This window comes from Phyllostomus discolor, chromosome 13, assembly GCF_004126475.2.
Source record: "Phyllostomus discolor isolate MPI-MPIP mPhyDis1 chromosome 13, mPhyDis1.pri.v3, whole genome shotgun sequence".
NCBI classification, from domain to species: domain Eukaryota; kingdom Metazoa; phylum Chordata; class Mammalia; order Chiroptera; family Phyllostomidae; genus Phyllostomus; species Phyllostomus discolor.
The window spans coordinates 21493379-21516733 of NC_040915.2; the positions used below are offsets into that span (position 1 = coordinate 21493379).

A 23355-nucleotide genomic window follows, 5' to 3' on the forward strand; every position below is an offset into this window, starting at 1 on the left:
CTGGGGCTGACTCACAGGGCAGGGCCCGGGGCTCCCGGGCCACCAGCTGGCTCGCCGGCAGTGGAGCCATTCTCCCTCCTCCCACACCCTCCTCCCACGAGTGGGCCTCGCCGGGTGCCTGAGGGCGGATCACTCATCGTGGGGCCTCAGAAGTCTCCTCTACCGAGAGGGCACACACCCCGTCCCCCTCTCTGTCCCTCAGGGTTCTCAGGAGGGCGAGCCGGTAAGTGGCAGCAGCAAGCCCAGGAAAGGGGTCTCACTCTGGATACAGTCCTGCCTCTCGGGCTCAGGGAGTCCTGACCAGGGGGCCACGCAGAGACCGGAACTGCCTTTTACGTCTATACGTGTCTTCTGGGAAACGGCCCAAGCATTCATCAGCTTCTCAGAGGACCCAAGGCTCAAGACAGGTTAAGAATCACAGCTCTAGATAGTTCAAAGACTCCCAATCCAGTAGACTATATAAGCAAGAAGCACACCGTGGGCAAGATGGTCCAATTTCAATAATCAGTCGATCTCTCTCCATCACTCCTGTGCCCAGAACCACCCTTCCAGAGATAGTACCTCAGTGTGCCAACACTGCGCCCACAGGTCCACAGTGGCACCTTACAGCTCACCGCCGCAAGCACAGCTCCCCTGCCACCACCTGAGACCCCAGCTTCCTCTGCTGGAGACCCCTCACCTTCTCAGGCTTTGCCCTCTGTGTCCCTGTGCTCACCCTCCCTCGCCCTGCCCACTTTCAGCTCCTCTAGCAGCCTCCCCCCCCCCCCCCGAACATGTATGGAAGTTTCAGGGGGGCTACAGGGAGCCTCAGGGTCCGGTCTGGGAAACCAGGGTATGGGGGTAAGGAACTTGCCCAGAGTCGCCCAGTGGGTCAGTGGCAGAGCCAGGACTGGAACTTAAGCCTCCTGAAGCTCAGTGAATGCCTGTAGAATACTGCTAGCACCTTGTTCTAGTGGGAGAGAGCACCGCTCCTCCGATTCTGCATTCACCCCTACTGCCCCTCCTCACAGAGGACTGCAGGTGGCGAATGCTGCTCTATTTCAGGCTTGAGAATTGCTTCATCCTCTGATCTGTCCAATTAGCCTGCACGTGCCTGGGAGGGCAGGGTGGCCATCTTTTCTTTGCTCAGCACAGACTAGGCACATGGTGGGGCTAAGGAGGAACTTATTAGTGAGATGAAGTTACAGGTCCAAGGTCATAGAGCAAATACTTTCTGAGCAGGAGGTTCTAGCTGCCTGTGCCAGCTTCTCAGAGCCCTCAGGGACAGAACAAGAGGACAGAAGTTTCCAGGAGACAAAACACCGGACCATTCTAATAGCCTGCACAAAAGGTAAATCACCTGCCACACGCTGCTCTGGGCCTCCCTGACCCTTGGTCTCCCACCGGGGCGGAAGCCCACCGGCCCCGAGGCTGAGTCATAGTGCACGGAGGTGCCCGGAATTCAGAGAAAGCCGGCGGGGCTGGGGATGTGCCCAGGCTTTCACAATGATCGGGCAACTGTGTGACCCAAGTAGGGGAAGTCACCAGCAAGGGATTTGCATAGGCGAGTGAGAAGCATCCCCTGCTCGGGCCCCCCATGTATCCCCAAGTGACCCCAGAGTGCCCCAGGGACCTGAGCGGGCCGTGTGCCTCTCGCCCGGGGCAGGTGACTGAAACAGAGAGGAGACATGGGATGCACCCAGGGATCTGCCTGCCATCCACTCACCACTGTGTTTCTGGTGCGGCCGCTGCTCTGCGGGGGAGAGCTCTGCTCCTCGGCAGGGACCACTTCAAATTCGGACGAGGTGCCCTGTGCAGAAAGGGAGTTAGGGGCCGCCTGAGAGGAGAACCCCTCACCCCTTGTGTGGGGACCCACAGCTGAGAGCGGCAGGGCAGGGCAGAGGTGGAGGGACAAAATCTCTTCCCACATCCAGGTCAGCTGGGCAGCCCCTGCGTGCGGAGCTGGGCTCCCCGGCCATCACACCCCAGTTCATCGGAACCTGGAAGCAGGGTTCCCAACAAGTCTGCCCGCAGCCCACCCCCTGTAAGCTCGCCTCCCCTCTGCGACACAGGGAGACTGGGCCAGGTGATCTTAAACCACTAGACTCTAGGGCCTTCTTTTTTTTAATTTGCGCTTTTAAAATATTTTCAGGAACTCCAGTACAGTGACAGGGTTACAACCCCTTGACTAGATAAGGAAACTGAGGGCACTCAGTGCAGAAAGTAGGGACTGAATCCAAGGCCTGCAAAGCCCACGTTCCTGCTGCGGTGCCAGAGCTGTCTCCCAGGCCCTGGCGCCCCCAACTGGTCACCTGGAGAACACAGATGGCGCTCAGTGTGGCCACTGTCAAGTGGTCCTGCGCCAGCCTTGCCAAACCCACTTGGGATAAATCCCGAAGATGTGTAAATGAATGTGCAGGATTCATCCAAAACCAGGATGGTCCAGGGTTCCCAGTCTTTTTCTCATCTCTCAGCCACTCCAAGCAGAATGGACTCATTACCAGATAGGCCGATGGTCCCTCGGAACCAGCGACTGGCTCTGGAGTTGCTGTGGCGCCCCGGAGTGTGACAGGGAACAGGGAAGAGCCCCGGTGCTGCCCCTGGACTACGAAGGCGATGTCGGCCTCCCCTCTGAAAGGGCAGGGGGGTGGGCGTGGCTGGGAGGACCTCCGCTTGAAGCTTTTGCTGAGCCTCACGGCCACCAGGAAGCCAGCTCTGAATCTTGGCCCTGCCCTAAAAAAATCTCCCTTCACTTCTATCCTTCCTCTGTTGTCTCCCTGACCCGGGAAAGCACTCCTCTCACTCTGGACCTGATCCATAGGGTGACAATGCCAAGTGACACTATCCCTGAGTCCCTTCCGACCCCAGGACACCAAGTGCAATTTCTCGAGGCAAACCCGTGCCAGACGGTTTCTGAGCCCCTGCAGGAGGTGGGCTCGCTGTCACACCCACCCATTTTCCTCGCGCTGGTCAGTACACACTCCACATCACGCAGCTTGGTGTGCTGGAAGGACTGCTTGTGCGTGCCAGGGTCTCCCTGGTGATTTTAACTGTGACCTTCGTTTAAACGTGGGGAAACCACACCCCAGAGAGGCTGAGACTGGCTTGCCCAACATCCGCCAGCAAGTCGGACTGTGGGCTTCCAGACCCCAACCCTCTCTGGTCATGCCCTTGTATGTGTCAAAGCGACCTTGAAGCCCAGGCAACTTTCGGCCAGGACACCAGATGCAACTTACACTGGACGGAGGTTTCTGGACGGGCTCTGGCTTGTCACTGGGCTGTGCAGGGCTGGTAGGGGGTGCTGGGACATTTGCATCTTTTCCTAGAGAATTGAGAGAATGTAAATGAGCAGCAGGGGAGGGGAGGAGCCCAGGCGCTGCCCCTGGAGGACAGCCCCAGGCAGAGGAGCTCTCGGAGTTCCTCCCGTGAGTCTGGGAGACATCTGGGAGGTGGTCCCACCAGGGCCAGGGAGCCTGGGGAAACGACCGGCCCTGGAACCACGGGGACAGAACCTGGGCAGAGAGACCATCGTCCCTGGACTTGCTGGGCACTGCTCCTTGCTACCCAGGACCTGCCTCAGTGATGACAAGGAGGACGGTTTACACTCAACGAAGTGTTACTGTATTATCTCAGCCAATCCTCACGGCAGCTCTGAGTTCCCAGTTTAAAGGTGAGGAAACCAAGGCCTAGAAAAGTCATCAAGTGGCCCACAGACACACAGCCGGCGACTGAAAACCCAGGACTCACACTTGGCTGTCCCTCCCCGACCCCCTGCGGCTCTTGTCACAGGGAGCCCCTGGAGGGCGGCTGCACGGCTCACCCAGAGATGGACCTGGTGCCAAGCTGGGGCTCAGACAACATGGCCGAAGGGAGAAGCGGAGGCTGGAAATGCCCACCGACTGCCGCACACTGGACCCTGAGGTCATCACTTTCCTCCACTGGTGCATTCAGCCGACGTGACCACCAGCCAGGTGGAAGGCTGGCATGCTGGCCTGGGCCGAGAATGCGGGCAGGGCTGCAGCAGGAGGCCCCCCTGAGCCCCATGCGTGCGACCTTTCCCCAGAGCCCCAGACCCTGCCCTGGGCTCGGAGACACGCCAGAGGGCTGTAACCTTTAGTCACCTTCGGCACTTGCCACTAGCGGGTAGCGCATGCGCCCTTACATCTGAAATACACTGCGGGAGGCTAAGAGGCAAGTCCAGATTCTCCCATGGGCCTCAGCTCCCCCAGCTGTAAAATGGGAGGAGGGGGGCCAGGCCAGAGAACCTTCGACTCCTATGCCAACCCCGAGGGACTCTAAGTAGATGCCTAGAGCGCTCTGCCTGGCACACAGTAGCTGCTCATTAAACAGCCGCTAACTAAATAGGCTGATAAAGATGCTGAGGTCCATCCCAGGTGCAGGGGACTGCTGTGGTCCGTAATTAATGTCTGCCAGGGCCTCCAGAGTGCTGAGTCACCCAGCCATTTGGGGACAGAAGCATTCTGATGTCTCACCCCAAGCAAGACTGGGGGCATGGCCTGTGGCCCAAGGGCAAATGAAGGAGATGTGGGCTTCTAAACAAGAAGGCAGTCCCCTGCCGAGGGTTCAGGGAGTTGGGAGTGCAAGGAAAGGAGTCCCCTTGGACCTGTGAGCTCGGGCAGGTGGTCAAAGGAGGCCAACGTGGGAGACAGCGGCGGGAGTGGCTCATTGTCCTTGACCAGCTCCTCTGCCTTCTGCCGCAGCCGGGACGCTTCCATCTGGGACTCCTCCAGAAGTTCCCCTGGAAAGAACGGGGAGAGGAGGAGCGAGAGGAGTTAGCTCTGGGCGCAGGTTCTGCCCACCCCACGCCGCTGAGCCTGCTGTGGCCTGGCTTTTGACACTCCGGGCCCTGGACCTGACTCCCACCACTGTCTTGTGGGTCAACTGGGACATACGTCATTCCAGCCCACAACCAGAAACAGGCTGGTAAGGAAGAGGGCCCTGCGATCAGGGAATAAGGAGTGGAGGGGAATCTAGAACAAACTCCTGGCCCCTGGCACCCTCTTGCTGCCTCACTCCCCCCGCAGTTGGCCGGGACTCCACAGAAAGCCAGGGCTCTCTGAAACCCACCAGCAGGGCCCAGGGGCCACCCTCAGCCTGCACCCACAGTCAGGGCCAGTCTGAAGGGACGAGACCCTCACTAACACCAACCCCTCCGGGCCTCAGCTTCCCTTCCCCCACAAGTGGAGAAGGGGCGGTTCCACTCCTTTTCCCCCAATCTGCCATTCCAAGCAGCAGTTTGCGATGCAAGAAGAAAGCATTTGGAAAATTGGGGACCTGAGCTTGCCCCCAAAGCCTAAGACTGAAGAAGGTGGCAGCAAGGCAAAGGAAGAGTTTTAGGAGTGTGGAGAAAAGAGAGACCCCTCCGCACAGGGAAACCAACAGGTGTCTCTCAAGGAGGAGATGGCGGCATCGGAGCCGGTGCTGACGGACAGGGAAGACTCAGTTATGCGGTGCAGGTGGGGCTGCTCTGGGCGGTGGGGACAGCTCGAGCACAAGCCGGGAAAACAGATCAAGGGCCCTGCTCCAGCGGGACTGAACCCCGGTTGCTGTGGGGATGTCGGTTCTCCCTCTCTCTGGGGCTTCTGGGAGACAAGGCCGCTCTGTTCCCACATCCACAAAATAGGCCTTCCAGCTCCCTTTTCCTGGCCCCACACCTCCTCCTCAGCCCCTCAAGGTGTTCTGAGTCCTGTCCTCATGGTTCCGGGGTGCTGGGGACTCAGGGCTGGGAACGCTGCCACCATTCTACGGAGGTGCCTGAAGACACAGCTGGGGGCAGGAGCCAGCGCAGGGCCAGGAAGGACAGAAGGGGACGTGGGTGGGGGCACAGGCCAGCTGGCGTCGCGGGCTACAGGGAGGAGGCTTGCGGGCAGAATGCGGGGTCTGCTTTACCTAACATCTTTATCCCTTGCATTTTTTCCTTTAGTCGGGAATTCTCCTCCACTAGGCGCTCAAAAGCTGCGGACGCCTCTTCTGGAGGCACGCCGCCCCCAGGGTCGTAGATCCGGTAAGGTCCTCTCCCTTCCATGAGGGTGGCTCAGCCCCTGCCGTGGTGCCCACCTGGCTGTAAGGACAACAGCAGGAGATCAGGGGGCTGGCCACACCACTGAGGGGCCCCAGAAGGCAGGTCCCATAACCCAGAAGAGAACACGGCACTCCTCTGGCCACAGTACCGCAGCACAGGACAGTCACCTTCTTTGATCTGGACGCTCTGCCTCTATTAATGCAACCTAAGAATGGCATCAGTTTCTTTCAGCAGCTTACTGCACTGCTGGCTCATTAGGAACAGCAACCAACTGTGAGGTGCAACACGGATGGGGTACTAGAAAGTGCAGGACTTGGAGTCGAAACACTTGAGTTCAATATCCTGTCCATGGGGTCGAGAAGGACAGGGACCCTGCATCACAGCATCCCCAGCACCCGACACAGCACCAGCTAGGCAACGAGTGCCCCACAAACACGTACTGCACAAGCCAGTGGCCTGACCATTAATTCACTGTGCAATCTCGGGCAGTCCCTTCCCCTCGGAGGAGGGGAAATGAAAGTCTTACACTGAATCAGTGATCTTTAAAGTGAAATGCTTATGCCCTAAGGGATAAGCAAGTCAATACAATCCAAAGTTCCACTTACATGCGCACATCATCTTTTTTTTAAAGAAAGAAGAAAAAACCCTGACCATTATTTAATAAACTAATTGATACTACCAGCCTCCTCCTTCAGCCTCACACCCCGTACGGTCTGTCCCTTCTGGTTCTAATGAACAGATGGATTTTCCACCAAACCACTCTCTGCTTACACAGTAAGTGTTTTGCATTAATCTGTTAAATTTCATCTGCTTTCTTTCAGTTGAAACCACTCAGCAAAGTGATTTCAGAATCCTAGTTCTATGGCTTAGTAGAGAAACTTCTTTTTTGCGTTTGTTCATTCTTTCAACAATTTTTCCATTGAGCACTTACTCTGTGCTGGACATGAGTTTGGGTGCTGGGAAGTCACCAGCCAATAAAACAGACAAAAATCCCTCATGGAGCTTACATTCTAGTGGTAGGGATGACAGACAGACGGACACAGACAGTCAGACATAGTATTAGGGGTGATGAAAATGGATACGGAGCCCTGGCTGGTGTGGCTCAATGGACTGAGTGCGGGCCTGTGAACCAAAGGGTCACTGGTTCGATTCCCAGTCAGGACACAGGCCTGGGTTGGGGGCCAGGTCCCCAACAGGGGGCACACAAGAGGCAACCACACACTGATGTTTCTCTCCCTCTCTCCCACCCTTCCCCTCTGCCTAAAAATAAACAAAATCTTTTTTAAAAAAGAAAATGACTATGGACAAAAATTAAACAGGAAAGCATGTGGCAGGGACTTCAATCGTAAATGGAACAGTCGGGCAAGGCCTCACAGAGAGTTATTTCAGCAGAGACCCAAAGGGAGGGGAGGGAACCAGCCACACAGACATCGGGGGAAGACTAGTCCAGGAAGACAGAGCAGTAAGTGCAAAGGCGCGGAGGCTGAAAAACCCATCCAACCACTAGCACCACAAAGAGCTTCCCCAACACAAAAGAGTTCCACCAGACCTCAGAAGGACTTGGGGCCCCGAAACCTCCCGCCAAAGATCACCACCCCCAGGGCAAAAACTCTTTCAGTCAGGAATCCCCAACGGCCCTTTGCGTGCCCACACAATGCTCCCCAATAGAAAAAAAGTGAAAAAGGACTAATAATAACGGCCACCATTCATGAATGAATCATCTACTTGCCAGGCACTCGCTTTAAATGCTTCAGGTCCATTACCTCAGGTCAGCCCCACAACCGCCCTAAAATACACACAACACTGTCTTCCTCTCATAAGGGAGGCTCAGTGAGGTGAGGGTTAGCTGGCCAGCAGGCGACAGCAAAGATGGGAATCCCACTCTGCCTAAGGAAGCTGGGTTAACCCCCTGCTACCTCGTACAGCCCCCCCCCCACAAGATGCAGGCAGAGGAGTCCAAGCCAGTTTGTGGGGTGACACGGGGCTATTAGGCGCCCTCTAGGCTAGTTCCCCTGCCTTGAAGCACGAGAAATAAGCAGGACTTTGTCCAGAGGTGCACAAACAAAGTTCTGGTGAGCGGGACCCCTCCTCCAAAGACTGATGAACAGAGGAGATGCACACACACTTGGAAGGCTCCCACGCCCTGCTGGGCCCCACGGAGGCAAAGGACAGCTGCCTGCCCGCCAACACGAAAGTCGCCGCTCAGCTCAGTGGGTGGGGGAGGGGGCCTTGTTTTGAACTTGAAAGGTCAGTGCTACACAGCAGAAGAAAGCCCTGACCCGTTCACTGAACAAAGAGACAGAGTGGGCGAAGCCCTTGGCACAGTGCCTGGCCTACAGCAAGGCATGCGAGACGCAGGCAGATGCAGGGGCGGGGAGGGTCCTCGCTGGGTGCTCCCCCCTCCGGCAAACACTCACGGCTGCTGTGGGACGACGCATCTGACTGCTGCAAGCACCTGTGCCTTTGAGAACGTCCTGCTTTTCGCAGGTCTGGCACTTGGAAGGTGAGCCGTGGCTGACAGCAGAATGCAGTTCACACGGCGGAGACTGAGAGCTAGACAGGGCTCCTAGCCACCTTCGGTGGTAACTGGGTGCGGGAGTCCTGGCTCCCACTCACCACTCTACACCCACCCCAAGTGGAACTGACCGGTGCCATGACGTGGTCATTTGGGTATATGATTTTTGCTTCACGTCTGGCTCACCCAATAGACTGGTAAGCTCCGTGAGAACAGGAACCCAGTCCATCTGGTCTACCAGAGTATCTTCCAGGTGGTCCAGAACATGGCCTCAATAAATCTTGATTCAGAGCAGAAAGAGGCAGGACCAGAGGAGCCCCTAACCTGCCCCCACTTCCTGGGAGGCCCTGTGCACACACCCCGGGAGCCTGGCTGTGACCTGCTGAGCAGAGGCACTCTACTCTGGTCGGCCACGCACTTCTGGAATCAGGGCTGGCACAGCCCTGCGCCCTCGGAGGTGCCCAGATGTTACCAGGAGACACAGCAGGATGCAGGAGAGAGGAACTGAAACCCCATCTCCACATCCTCCAAACCACACAACACTCAGGGCTCTCCCTCAGCACCGGGGAGCTGATGGGGAAGGGGGTTCAGGGAGGCAAAAGAGGGGGCAGGCAGCACTCTTCTCCCCAACTCCAGCCTCAGTGGGAGAAGAACAGGCTGCCAGGCAGTGGGCAGATGGAAAAAAGACGGAACTGTCTACCGTGAGAAAACCCTCCCTGGAGATCAGAGGAGCCACCCGAGGGAGGGCCTGGACTTCTGGAGGAAAGAAAGACAAAGAGAGAAACGGGGAATTTCCACGTCCTGCTGACCTCACGCCCAGATGGTCGTCAGCAGTTCCAGGATGACTGCCGGGCAGACGGGAACTTGCCTCCTGCCCAGCACGGTTTGTGTGACCTTTCCTGGAGACAGGGATCATTCCCAGGATGGCAGGGCTGCACAGGAACCTCCAGGCCAGCGAGGCCGAGACCACCCCTGGGTCAGTGTCCAGGGACTCTCTGGATGGGGGCCTGTGTTACCACCCTCCCCTGAGGCTGACCTGCTCTGGTCATAGCCCCCTCCCCTTGCCTGGGTCAGTGTGGGAGGGAGCTCAGCACCTAGGGTCCTGGGGCCCTCTGACTCTCTCTCATGGTATGAAGGCCATCAGTCAGGACCAGAACACAAGGACCAAAGTCCCCAAAAGTCAGGCTGGAGCTGGAAACAGAGGGCCCCTGCTCTCTCCCCAGCCTGCCCACTGCCCCACCCCCGTTCCTGCTCCAGCACCAGGGTCCCACTGCAAAGCAGAAGCCCCACTCCACGTTCCTGTGCGGTCTGGCCCGGACTCCGTATCCACCTGGGCCTGGTTCCCGCAGCCACAGATCAGCAGGTGAACAGCTGGTGGTGAAGAGGCAACCAGCTCAGACCTTCTTCCAAAACGAGACCTCAGCTGAGGGCTGGGGAGGATGGGGGTATGGGGCGGGGGGGGGGGGGGGTGAGGGTGTTCCCACAGCCGGCCCTGAGGGATGCTGGGGTGCCCACTGGAACCAGAAAGGCCTGGTTTGGGGGCAGAAAGGGACCCAGACAGACAGGCCAGGCACAGAATATGAAGACAGAAGACAGTCTGTTGAAACTGAAGGAGCCACCAGCCCAAAAAAGAGGAGCGGGGGCATGGGCCCAACTCACAGCCCCCACCCACAAAGAAGAGGTTTGGAAAGGTGAGATTCTGAATTAAATTTACATCCCAGCTTCTGCCCTGAAATGCTTCAGCCCTCCTGAGACTGTCATGTGCTGTCACCAGGAGCGGGGCTCCCAGGCCCCCAAATAAAGGCATTTACATAACCAGTAACATGTGCAAAATACCTCGTAGTTTTCCAAGCACTGTCTTTCCACCTGACTGTCACACAGCCTTAGGAGGAAGGCAGGGCTGACTGATGTCTGCTTGACAGATGAGGAAACTGAGGCCTGCTGAGGAACTTAATCAGCCAAATCTGACGCTGCTGGGCCCTGGCCGCACCCTGGCGCCAGCAGCCCCTACAGCGGAGCTCTCCCTGCCCCGGAGGGAAGGAGGGAACAGCCTGGGCAGATCTCTGGTGCTGCGAGTTGGGAAGTCACAGTGGCCAACGGTCCCCTCCCCCAGCAGAGGTGAGTGCTTCCAGGAATTGCTAGAGGGTGCAGGTGACAGAGAGGTGAAGGACAGGGGTCTCCAGACAGGAAGGCACAGGACAGAAAGTCAGGGGGTCCTGGCGTCTACTCTGCTACCCATGGCCGTGGGCGAGCCTGTCCACTCTCTGCACCGTAGTTCCCTCGTGTGCACAGGGAGGACCCAAACCCTGGAAGCCTGCAGCAAAGCCAAGGAAAGACAGGGGACTCAGCACACTGGAGATAAGGTGGCCTTGGCGTCAGGAAGGAAGCACCCAACCGGGCTGAGCTAGGGCAGGGGAGGGGAGGGGAGGGGCGCAGGGTCTGACACTGGAGGGGAGCAAGTCCGCCCCCTGAGCCGGAGTCCTCCTCCTGGCTGCTGCGCCTGGGGCCTCACCTGTGCTTGCCTCGCCCTAGTCCCAGCTCTGTCTATCCTGCGGGCTGCCGTGATACTGGACCAGTCCCTCACCTCTTCTAAGCTGCAGCTGCCTCATCTGCAAATTAGGAATAATAGAATCTACCTGGTATCAGAGTAAAGAAATTAAATGAAACCACATGTACACAGTTGGAAGGGAGTTCTCACTTCATACTTCCTCATCATTTGGTTTATTTAACAAGAAATGTATTCATTTTATAATAAAATTTCCAAAATAACAATAATGTCTGTATAGTACTTAGCTAAGTACCTGGCGCATAGTGGGTTCTTAGTGCAAGGATGAGGCAGCCCCATAGCTGGGCCCAGCTGACTTAAGGGCCAGTCTCCCCCGCCCTATTTATTTCTTCTTTTAACAAGTTTCCAGGTTCCTCTTCAGGCTCAGCACGCTAGGTCGAGGCATCCACCCCACGCCTGATAACTTCGAATGGCTGTTACGCAGGGACACTGGTTCGATGCCATAACCAGTGGAGATGCAGGTACGGGGAACCCACGGGCCACAGGGCCACACACACTCGTGCAAGACTGAGAGTCATCTGAACCTCATTTCCTTCAGCTGTGAATGGAAACAGCCTTCAGTCCCCCCAGGGATTAGAGGAAGAGCGGCATCATGAAAGCAAACCAGAAGCAAGAATCTGTTCCCACACATTTCACGGTCACGGATGCTGTGGCCCCAGGTCCACCCATTGAAGAGCAGGTTGTGCCCTCCTGATGACTGTCATCAAAGACACAGCACCTACTTCAGACGGTGTGTCCTCAGGGAGCCCACCCTGGCATCCTTGCCAGTGAGAGTTAATAAGCCTTTGCCACCAATTCAGCAATAAAGAAACTGCCAGCTCGGACCAGAATGTGCGGAGCTGGGGCTCAGAAATCATGGCATCTGGTCACAGTACCCCAGGGCAGACACCGTCCCCTCACCGAGTCTGTTTCCTAAAAGGAGGGGTTCCCTACAACAGCAGTGATGTAACATAGTGGGGAGATCAACAACTCTTTAAGGCCCCTTGCAGTTCTCACGTTCCAGAACTTGCAACTTATTATCACCCCTTTCTACAACCTTATGACCTTGAGAAGGTGACTCTCTGCAGCTTCAATTCCTCCCAACACCCAGGTGGATCTCCCTGACGGGAGAGCCGCCCCAGCCGGCAAAATGCTGTAAGGGGTGTTGTCGCCTCCCCAAGCGCAGTGAGAAACTCCTGGGTCGTGTCTGCAGCCCTTCACCAGGTCCTCTCCTCCTCCCCTGTGTCCTTCTTCCTCCCCCTCCCCATTCTCCCCTCCCCTGACTCGCCCACAGAGGGACCCCTACTGCCTCCCCTCAGCCTGCAGGACCCAGGCTCCACACCTCCAGCCTGGGGACAGGGAGATGGACCAGGGCCATCAGCCAGCTGGAATCGCTGCAAAAGCAGACCAAGGAGCACCTAACCGAAGCTGGGAGAGGGCCTGACGGGTGTTAAGTGCTCCCATGTGCCAGGCCCTGGGCAGTATCATGATGTACATCACCTCGCTTTCCTCCCACCTTGGAGATAAAAGTTACTGCCCCTGTTTGCCAGCAAGGAAACCAATCCTCTTGGCTAGCCAGCATTATCTGTATTTTTCAGACGAGAAAGCAGATTCAGAGAGGTTAAGTGACTCGCCCAAGGACACACAGCTGCTTCATGGAAGAACGAAGAGTGGAGCCTCCATCCGGGGACTCCAACACCGGGGCCCATCCCACTGGCCTGCACTGCCCAAGAGGCAGTGGACTGAAGCTTGGGGGGAGGACGCCAGTCCTGCTGTGGCTGTCTGGACATGCCCCCAGGCTGGCAGCCCCGCCTCTACGTGTCTCCAACCTTGTATGCAATCAGGTCCCAGGCTGCCCTTCATCACCAGCCGTCACCAGGGCTTAGAATCTTGGGCTGGAAGGAAGCTCAGGGCAAATTCAGCCCTGTGCCTGTCCAGTCCCTAGGGGAGCCAAGGGACTGAGGCCAATTACCTTTAGTGACTCAGACCTCCCCCCTCCCCCAAGGAGCCTCCCCTGGGCAGCCAGCACTGGCTGTAGTCAGGCCGCTCCCAGTTCTGCTTCCACCAGCCCTTGCTCTGCCTCTGGGGTCCCCTGGAACACGGAGCATGATGCCTCGCTTCTCCGTTTCAGCCCTGAAGAGATCTGGACCCTGCAGCATTCTCTCGTGGCTGCTCAGCTCTTGTTCCCCTCACTGTTTCCATAGGGAACAGCTCCCAGACCCCTCCCTCTCCACCCACTCCCCTCCCCCCTCCTCCGCCCTATCTGTAGCCGGTCCTGAAACCGAACGCGAACACAACACTCCAGGTGCGGTTTGCCTGACCAAACAGAAACTTTCACCTCCACCCTTTTACATATACTGTGTTTCTACTGATCTCACCTAGTAGAAAAATATTAGTTTTTCTTATAGCTGGGCCACCCACAATAAAGCAAGCCCGTTCTCAATGATGTCAACAAGCTGCTCGTGTGCCTGACTGGCTGAGAACAAAGTTCCCTTGCAGAAAGGATGCTTGAGGAGGTTTCAGTTATCTGAAGGGCCAGAGGTAACTGACTGAGTAATCCTCTAAGAATCTGCAAGTCTTTGCATCCCTGCACACATGGGCTGCACAGAAATGTGCACTGTCACATGCTCTGCCATGGCAACAATGTCCCGAATGGCCATCAAGAGGGCACTGGCTTAATAAATCATGGGGCACTTTTCAATGGAATACTACACACCCACCAAAAAGAATGGGGCGGAATGCTTTGCAACAATGCACAAGAAAGATGCTAATAAAATATCAGTAAGAAAAAAAAACAAAGTATGGATTTATATGTATAACAGGGATTTTTTAAATAAAACACTCAATTGTGTGTGTGTGTGTGTGTGTGTGTGTGTATAAAAATCTCAAGTGTTCATAAAAAAAGGTCTGGAAAGATACACACCACACTGCTACTAGTAGACAGCTCTAGAGGAGAAATTGGAATACGGAACAAGAATCAAAAGAAACTTTTATTTTACCTATAATTTTTATTTTAGCTCTTTATAAAGGAAATCTAGTCCTGTTCTTTCTTTTCTTTCTTTTTTTTATTTTCACCTGAGGACATTTTTTTTCATTGCTTTTCAGAGAGAAAAGGGGAGAAAGAAACATTGATCGGTTGCCCCCTGTATGCACCCCAACCGGGGACAGACCTGCAACCTGGATATGTGCCCTGACCGGGAATCAGACCTGTAACCTCCCGGTTATGGAATGATGCTCCAAGCACCTGAGCCACACCAGCCATGGCGGTCCTGTTAGATTTTTTTAAATTAATTTTACAATACAACGGGGACAGCGCAGGGGAGAGGAAGAAGAGAGCAGATGACTTTCACTTTTTACTTTTGTATTGATTTGAGTTTTTTTGGTTTTTGGGGTTTTTTTTCCCTCCAGTGAGCACATGTTATTTTGTAACTTTTCAAAGAGAGAAGATTGAAAAATAATTTTTAAAAAATGTACGTGTCTTGATAAGGTCGGAACAGTAGGGCAGGCCTGCCGTTCTGGCACCGATGAGGCCGCGGGGCTGTGGGGAGGGGTGAGTGCCCCCGCACCATGTCCCTGCCTCACGCGGGTGGGCAAGGCGACAGGGCTGTGATCACGAACCAGAGTGGAAAGTCCAGGAGCAAGTTTTCTAGTCAAGGAGTTTGGCGAGTGAGGAGTTGGCAACGCCAGGGGAGAGTCTCAGCCTGGAACCTGCCAGAAAGGACCTGGCTTCAGGAAGGTCAGGGCTGGCCCTGCGGTGGCAACGATGGGAAGAGGAGCGCCAGACTTTGGATGACCACTCTCAGCTGGGAGCAGGTGTGAAGCTCCCAACACCTGCTGTGCTGGAGAGGAAGCTGGGTCGAGACAGGTGCCGAGGGTGGTTCAAGGCCACACGGTTCCCAAGGGACACAGTGGAACCATCACCCACCCCCAGCCGATGCTCCCCATGGCCAACAGCCCTCTGAGGAGCGCTAGGAAGCACCCAGGGTACCCCGGCCCGCTTTCCTGCTCCCCCATGCATGCCTCCTGTCAGCTCCTGGGGTCCCCGGTGCCACACTCCATGACTCCCCTCCTAGCAGCTGGGACCCCAGCCGGTCCAGAAGGACCTCGACTACCAGCTACAGGGACAATGGGCATTTGCCCAACCCTGGGAAAACGTGGTTGGGGAACTCCACTGTCCTCCTGTCTCCGGCCCCGACATGCCCGGAGCTGGCTTGTCCAGCCCTGTAACTGCCCCCCGCTCCCGAGAGGGAGGACGACAACTTTTGAGAGCCTCTTTATACCAAACAGGATGGACAAGAGGTTTAAGAAGTTCAAATCCTGTCTCTGCTCCCCAACCAGGTGACCACGAGTGACCTCACTTTCCCTGTTTGTCGCTCTGGAGATGCGGAGAGGACCAACTAGAAACCAGGTAGCTCTCTGCAGAGTTTGAAGTGCTGTCCCAACAGGAGGCTGAAGGGCCAGCAAGGGGACAGCTGGGCAGGGGTGAGACCTCTCAGGTAAAAGCCAAACACATGTTGTTTTAACAGCAAAAGCTGGAAACTACCTAATAAAACAGAGAATGAGCAAATATAATGGAGCAATTTCATGCTAGGGAGTACTCCACAGCCATAAACAATGAATCAACCTTCAGTGACTCGGGGCTAGAAATATCAACACGATGAATCTCACAGATACATGAAAGCAACACAAGCGAGCTTCAGAAGAATACAGACAGTGTGACAGCACTTAAGTAACGTTTTAAAATACACGAAACAATACTACATGTCGCCCAGGGGGGCCTACACTTACAATGAAACCAGGGAGAAACACAAGAGAATAAACTGGACATTATAAGCAGGGAGAAGGTTCAGATGCACAAATGTGTCCCGGTGGGTGCCCAGGGATCGGCACGCCACCCCCTGCGTCTGAAAGACCCCTTCCTCTTTTCTGAAAGTCAATGTCGCTGTCCTCAGACCCTCTTCCCAGGGGCCGAAGGGCAGGGAGCACTTGCAGAGGCCAAAGTGGGCATGTGGAGGGGCCCGGGCTCCTCAGCCTTCTGACGACACTTGCCACGATGAAGGCAGAGGCCAACGGCCGGCGGAGTGAGTCCTCTCCGGTGTGGGTGGAGGCCAAACCAAAGGCCCCTGACTCATGGGCCAGCCCCCCACGCCCGCCCTGAAAATACCACCTCTGGCCTCTATGACTCCTTGGTGACAGGACTCCCACAGCACCCCTCCTCCTGTCCCCCACCCTGCCCCCAGTCCATCTGTCTGGGTCACCCAGTTCAGTTAGCTGGCGCTCGAGGCCACGGCAAACAGCCTCGGGCGAGGTCCTTGGGCAGAGAAGAGCTCCCTGAGGGGGCAGCCCTCAAAGAGCCAGCTGCTCCTCAGGCCACTCACCCGTTCCTATCGGAAGAGTGACTGTCCTCGGCCAGTCATTCGGAAAACACCAAGAACTTCCTGCAACCTGTCTCCAGGGGCTGGGGAGCGTCTCCCTGCCTCCCTGCGCCTTCTTTCTGGCAACTCTCCACGGGACCCCACACACCCTCCCTTCAAAGAGGGCCAGGGCGAGGAGGGGCCGTGGCGCAGTCTCTAGACACAGGGGGGTGGGCACAGCAAGGCCTGGCCCAGCGGGAAGAGCTCGGAAACTGCCGGGGGCCCAGCAGCTGGCCTGCAGAGTTCTGAGCCGGAGGAGGACACCTGAGACACCAGCAGGGCACTCCTGTCGTCCCACAGCAGGCACACCGAAGCCGGCACAGTGGAGAGGCCTGCCTGGGGCTGACGAGACGGGAGTGACACACAGAGGAGGCGACCAGGACCTTCGGGTGGCCAGCTGTGCCCTCTCTGCCACACCCTGCTGCCACCCTGCCTCTTTCCTTCCCTCCCTCCCCCAACATGGTCAGGAGAGCAAGGAGGGAACAAAGAGGAGTGGGAGAGGAAGGACTTTCGCAAAGCCCCCTCCCCTCTCCCACAAAAGCAGGCCATCTGCAACAACGCTGGGGGGCTCTCTGCCAGGCGGAGCATTCCCTGGCTCAAGTGGAAGCTGGAGGATCACCTGCCGGGGTCCCAGGTGCTGCAGAGGGCATCTGGGCCGAATGTCTTCTGAGCCCCTCACGCATTAGATAAGCGTCCACTATCCCGACCAGAGAAGGAAAGGCGCCCGAGACAAAGTGAAGGACACCCTAGCCAGAGAAACCCCCGCACAGCCCACAGGTGGCAGAGGGTCAAAGGCAAGTTATCCTGAAGCACGGAAGAAGGGACCACCCTCATCTTCCCCAGCTGAAACCCCTTCGGTATCCTTATTATCATCAACAAGGTCAGCAGTGGGTATTTACTGATGGCTTAGCCCACGTCAGCCCTGTGCGGAGTGCTGGACACGCACTGTTTCATTCATTCGCACCACTCCAGGAGGTGACACTGTGGGCAGAGAATCCCACGGGTGACGAGGCAGAGGCAGTGACCACCCAGGTGTGCCAAACTAGCAGGGATGTCCAACCTGCGGCCCGACACAAAATAGTAAATTTACTTAAAACGTAAGATTTTTTTTTTGTAATTACGGGTCACAATGCATTTAATATGTGGCCTACGACAGCTCTTCTTCCAGTGTGGTTCAGAGATGCCAAAAGGTTGGACCCCTGCGAGTCTAAAGCGGGCAGTCGGCACCGGGGTTCTCGAAGAGCCACCCAGACCAGAAGCAGTGCCGCCAGCGCCCTCCGGGTCTGACGTCATGGACCACAACCCACCCAACAAGCCACCTGAGTGATTCTGATGCCAGCTGAAGTTTGCCGGCTAAGTGCTCTGATCACTTCCCAGAGCTGCCCACAGGGAAAAACTGACACGTCTCTCTGCCCAGAGGTCAAGGCCACAGGGCTTTTCCTACTCCAGCTCCCGGGCAGCTCCCCCAACCCAGCAGGGCCGTACCCCAAATCCACGGCCCAGGCCCCACCCTGCATCTCATCCTCTTTCTGGGGCCTGGCCTTGGAGTCATCTCCCTCCAGAAGCCCCCTGCCCACCTGGTGCCCCCAAACTGCTTCGAACCCCAGTCAGACTTCCTGCCGGGCACTTGCCGGCACATGGTGGCTTCCAGTCAGTGCTCAGAGCACACTTCTCCCCTGTCCACTCCCAGGCCCTCAAGGGCAGAGTCAATTCCTCTGTGCCTGAGCATCACGCCCCTTTCACAGCACCGGGCAGGAGGGCCATCAGGAGGTGTTTGGTGGCTGTCAGAAGGAAAAAATGCTTCAGGCAGCAAGGTCCGGTTCTCACCCTGACTCTGCCACCACCTCCCCGGGACAAGGGCCTTCCCATCTCAAGGTCCCCGTTTCCTCACCTGGGAAATGCACCGTTATTCTAGTTTCTTCAATTCTGCTCACCCACTGAACAAAGCCAGGGGGGCCTTACCCTCGACACTCTTGTCTAGTATCAGAGATGCGCACAGGAAATTAAAGAGGACTCACCCTTCTATCCTGGGAAGAGCAGAAGGCAACAGACAAGTAAACACTGCAATTACCATATGCCAGACACTACATTCTACACATATACCTTCTCACTCACAAATAAACAAGATTATTGCAGAGCAGGGCAAATGTGTGAAAAAAAACACAATAGTTTCATGACAGAAAGTGAAAAAGGGGGCTACTTTGCATAAAAAGGTCAGGGAAGGCCCCTCCAAGGAGGTGACATTTGAGCTGAGACCTCACAGGCAGGGAAGAACCAGCCGTGGAAAGAGCTGGGGAAAGGTGTTCCAGGCAGAAGGAGCGGCACATACGAAGGCCTCACAGAAAGAATAAGCTTGGCAGGGAAGGAAAGCAGGTGCCACGGCTGAACTGCAGGGAGTGCAGAAGTAAGGGAGCACCCAGTGGTACCCAGACAGGGAGGCGGGCAGACAGCCTCTTACAGTGCTAAGGTGCTCAAATCGGGTTGGCGCGACCCAACCCAGTACATCCGGGCCCAAGTCACAAGCAGCACTGGGGGCAAGGGTATGAGTCAGACCCCATGGCTTCCTGAGGCCCCAAAAGACCTGGTGTGGGCATAAGGGTGGGCACCAACCCTCAGCATGAGTGCCGCGCCATACCCACGAGACACCCACAGGAGGGGGAGAAACAGAGTCACCTAAGCATATAAAACACAGGACATACTCATGGCTGCAGCTTCCAGAGGGACATGATCAAGTGCTTCCACGAAGTACCAGTCCCTGATCACATTATTTTCCCGGGACACAGCCAGGGCAGGAGCCGTGGTCAGTGGCAAGGAAACAGGTTCCAGGGTTCAAAGCTTACTAGTCTGCGGCAAGTCTTAACCCTTTGGGGCCTCAGTTTCCTCATCTGAAAATTGAGGCTCCTAACAGAGATGATCTCCTAGGACTGCTGAAAAGATTAAATGAGATGCTGAACGTAAAGCATCATGCCTGGCACACGGTTAGTGTTCACAAATGTAAGCTGTTATTACCATTACTGGTTTTTCACTGCCTCATCTCCCTCTGCTGTAAAACAGGGATACTGATACAACATCACAGCATTGCTATGAGTTTGTACTAATAAATGTGCCATACTACAATGCAATACCCCTTGTCAGGAATCAAAAAAAATTGAGTCTCCTTTCCTGATCTCTCATCAGATGCCAAATTCCCCTCGACCATACCTCACTGTTTGGAAAGTGAGTAAGTGCTGCTTAAATTCCACTTTGACTATACTGTGAAGTAAAAATGATGCATTAGGAATCCACAGATTCCCCTGCACCGTCATTCTGCAAAGGGGTGGGGATGGATGTTGCTGATTCTTCTGCATCATCCACAAAAGTCCCGCCTCCCCCCCCCACACCCCCCGGAAGCAAAACACAATCTTTCAGCCCAGTCACACAAAATTCCCACCGACTCCCATACACACAATTAATGAATGTAAAATGCCTTCACTTCCATACACATCACCACATGCACACAAATATTCTAGAGTGGAAAAGTCACCCATACATAGAAACGCTACACCCAAAATCACTCCATGAAATTCACTACTGCTACCCTGCACACACACACACACAAATGCTGTCTCCCACACTGTGCAAATAGGCTCAACAGAGCAAGGACTCTGGAGCCGAATGCCAGCTTCCGAAGCCTGACTTTGCAACTCCCTAGCTGCGCGACCCCAGTCTCCAAGTGCCTCGGCTGAAAACAAAATAGGAATAATAATAATAATGCTCATTTTGAAGATGAATGTGACAATTAAATGAACTTAATGCATGTAAAGGGTTTAGATCAAGCGCTTGGAAAGCGTCCAATGATAGTTATTATTTTCCTTTTCATTACCTTTGCACACTGCTTCCAAAACTGGTCTCCCACTCTGTAAACAGACTCAGGCCCGAATACTCTCTGCATCCGGATGGTGCACACCGCCCACAAGCTCTGCATTTGCATGCGCTCCGTTTCTAGGCGTGCTTAAGTATGCAGTGCGCACGCGCACCCACCACCCTCCGCGCGGGGCAGGGTTTCCCCACAGAGCTGGACCCCCTGCCCCCAAGCTGTCCTGGGAGGCACCGGGCACCCTGAGACCGCATGTGCGGGAGCCCAAGAGCCAAGGAGCCCAGGCCACCAGGCCGGGCCTGGCCCCGCACTCCTTGTCCAGTCACTGAACTGCCGGGTCCTAGACTCCCTTCCTCCCGCTCCATCCACAGGCCCCGCCTGCTTACCTGAGGATGAGAGCCTTGAGGGACAGCGCCCCACTCTCCCGGTCCAGCCCCAGGTCCACGGACTAGGTAGCGGCCAGGCCGGGCTCCGGCGCCGCAGCACTCCACCAGCTCCTCCAGGGAAGGGGCTGGGACGAGGAAGTGCCGGGGAGGGGGGGGGGGGGGCCGGGCTGCCCCACCCCTGGGAAAGTCCCCGGAGATTGACAGGCCGATCGTCCAATCGCACGGCATGGTCCAGGCGGGCCCGCGGCCAATGGGGTGGGACCCAGCGAGGTAAACAACCCGAACGGCAGCCGAGTGGCCGCGAGTATACAGTTCCACAAGCCGGCAAGTTCCCCAGGTCTGGGCAGCTCCCGACCGCACTCCCCGCCCCGGAAGCCTCGGGCTGTGGAATGAGGCTACGGCCACCTTGAAAGCCCAAACTTAGCGGGGAGATGAGTTGCGGGGACCACCCCACAACTTCCTGTGCGGATGGACACCAGGCTAGAGCGAGGAGGATGCTTGCCAGAAGGCACGTAAGCCCTTGGAGCTAAGCCAGAACTAAAGCCCAGGGCCGCAGAGTTCTGTGCAGGACGCTCCCGGACCTCTTAGCAGAGCTCATGGGAATTCCGAGCTGAAAGGACCATTCAGGACTGTTACTGCTAACATTTACTCCTGTAAGCACTTTGCATGCATTACTTTAATTTGCACAGCCATCCTAGTGAGGTGGGGTTCGTCCCCCTCTCCCCCGCCCCATCGTGTTTTGTTTTGTTTTGTTTACCATAAACATGCGAAGCGCGGAGAGGTTGGATGACCTCCGTGTCTGAACCAAGATTCAAACCCGGATAGACAAATCCAGAGTCAGCCTCCTGCCCTGCCTACTTATATACCTTTGGTGGGCCAGTCATCCCGACATGCTGTGGGATTTCCTAGATCCATAAGGAGCAGTAACTTGGTTTAAAGTTGGAAACACTTTTTTCCCCTCTTTTTAAGATCATTTTAAAGAGGGTAAGCGTTAACGTTAGACAGGATTTGAGGAGCGATTTCACACAGGCCCTCATTTTACAAAAGGAGAGCTCTGTCAATGGACTGAGACTGTGTGTGAACACACACAGAGACACACGTACCCAACCTGGTATATGCCTGGTCCAAGCGCTCTCTTTTCAGACTTTGTGGCATCCCAGGATGCCTTTAGTCATTTCAAAGGTGTGATCGCATTCTCAAAACAATATTAATCCTAGTCCATTTTAATTATGAAATTAAGTACACGTATACCCATATTTCCAAAAAGAGGAGGGAGGACGGAATGCAAATACCAAAGTACCACTGCTTTGAGGAAATCAGAGGGAGGGAACAGGGGTCTCAGAATCTACATGGCAGCCTTCAGGCATCACCTCTATCCATGGGGTCCCCCCAAACCTGTTTACTTCCTGTTCTTCATCTGTATCCCCCAAATGACCTCTTAGAATGCTCTCTTCCTAATCCCAACTCAAGTCTTCTCATGAGCACCGAAATTCACTTTAAAAAAATGGAGTGTCTCAAACTATTTGCATTCTGTGTCCAAACTATTTCAGCTGTTTTTGTAAAATGCCTGGCTGACCTTAAGAGTTAGGAAAATAAGTTCATTCTCCAAAATGCCAGATGACTTCTAGGTGGGTCTTTTTGGAAATGCTCTAGTATGACATAAAAAGGTCACATAGCTATCATTTTGCCTAATTTCCTAGTTTTGGGTAATTTTTCATAACAATTACAATGTGTGAAAAAACTCCTCTCTTCAAAGTCATGACCACACCCACCCCTGCCATCCTTTTAAGTCTTTGACTTCAGAACATCCCACCATGTCAGAGGCCCTGGAGACCACCTGCCGCGGACACTGGCCCACAGTGCCCACATCGTTATGGATGAGACGAGATACATTCACACAGACTACCGACTCCTGTGGAGGAAAGGGGCAGCACGGCTACTCTCTCAAGAGGAGCGCGCCCCAACCCTTGCCTTCACAGGTTTTTATTGGTTTTCAATGTGCACAGGAATACAGGTAAAGCACATTAATCATTGTCAGGCAGTAAGGTTCAAATGATAGATAGCATACAAAGAACTACGAGGGCTTATTCTGAGTCAGGGTCTGTTAGCTAAGGGGCTACAAAACTTTGAGAAACAAACTCATTTCCTGCTTGGACCCTTATCATTTAATTGAGCGCATTCTTAGCAAAGCAGGTTTCACAGGATTCTACCTATTCTTTCTCAGGCCCGATCACCCAGGAAACCCACCTTTTCCAGCACAGGGCTGCACCGCCCTCTGTCATTGTTTCAGGTTTAAGTCAAGCAGGGGAAGTAAGGCAGCCAGGAGATTAGATTTCTCACAGACAGACTGAGGACTCAGGCTATGTCAAAGCTGAGGGGTGAAGGTCCATCACCCAATTTTGCTATAGCTCCCCAAGTCCTTCCCTGGGGCCTCCCCGTGATCGTGCCTGTCTTAGATTGTTCCCCCCTTGGGGAATCTCACCCGTCATTGGTTAACTGACCAAACATTGGGGGCCAGGCAGGAGGAAGAAAAAGGAGCAGAAGCAGCACCCCTGCCAGGGAGATAAGCTTTGTCTCCTTAGTGGCTTATAGTCCAAAGGTTGCTCACTCAGGCTTA

General features: G+C 55.2%; 1 protein-coding gene across 11 annotated transcripts in view; it reads right to left on the reverse strand.

Annotated features, from left to right (window-relative positions):
- Positions 1 to 23355, reverse strand: part of TNIP1 (TNFAIP3 interacting protein 1) — a 46172-nt gene that overhangs the window by 18852 nt on the left and 3965 nt on the right. For 4 of the 11 annotated variants that reach the window (XM_036014185.1, XM_036014184.1, XM_036014180.1 and 1 more), the window contains exons 1-4: positions 5890 to 6058; positions 4604 to 4738; positions 3216 to 3301; positions 1706 to 1789 (exon numbers count right to left, since the gene is read on the reverse strand). In XM_036014185.1, coding sequence (XP_035870078.1) covers positions 1706 to 1789; positions 3216 to 3301; positions 4604 to 4738; positions 5890 to 6025 — 441 coding nt within the window. In that variant the 5' untranslated portion in view covers positions 6026 to 6058. Of the gene's footprint in view, positions 1 to 1705; positions 1790 to 3215; positions 3302 to 4603; positions 4739 to 5889; positions 6062 to 20358; positions 20492 to 20738; positions 21017 to 23355 lie in introns of those variants that run through there. The other 7 variants (XM_028528120.2, XM_036014179.1, XM_036014177.1 and 4 more) reach the window with 6 other exon arrangements.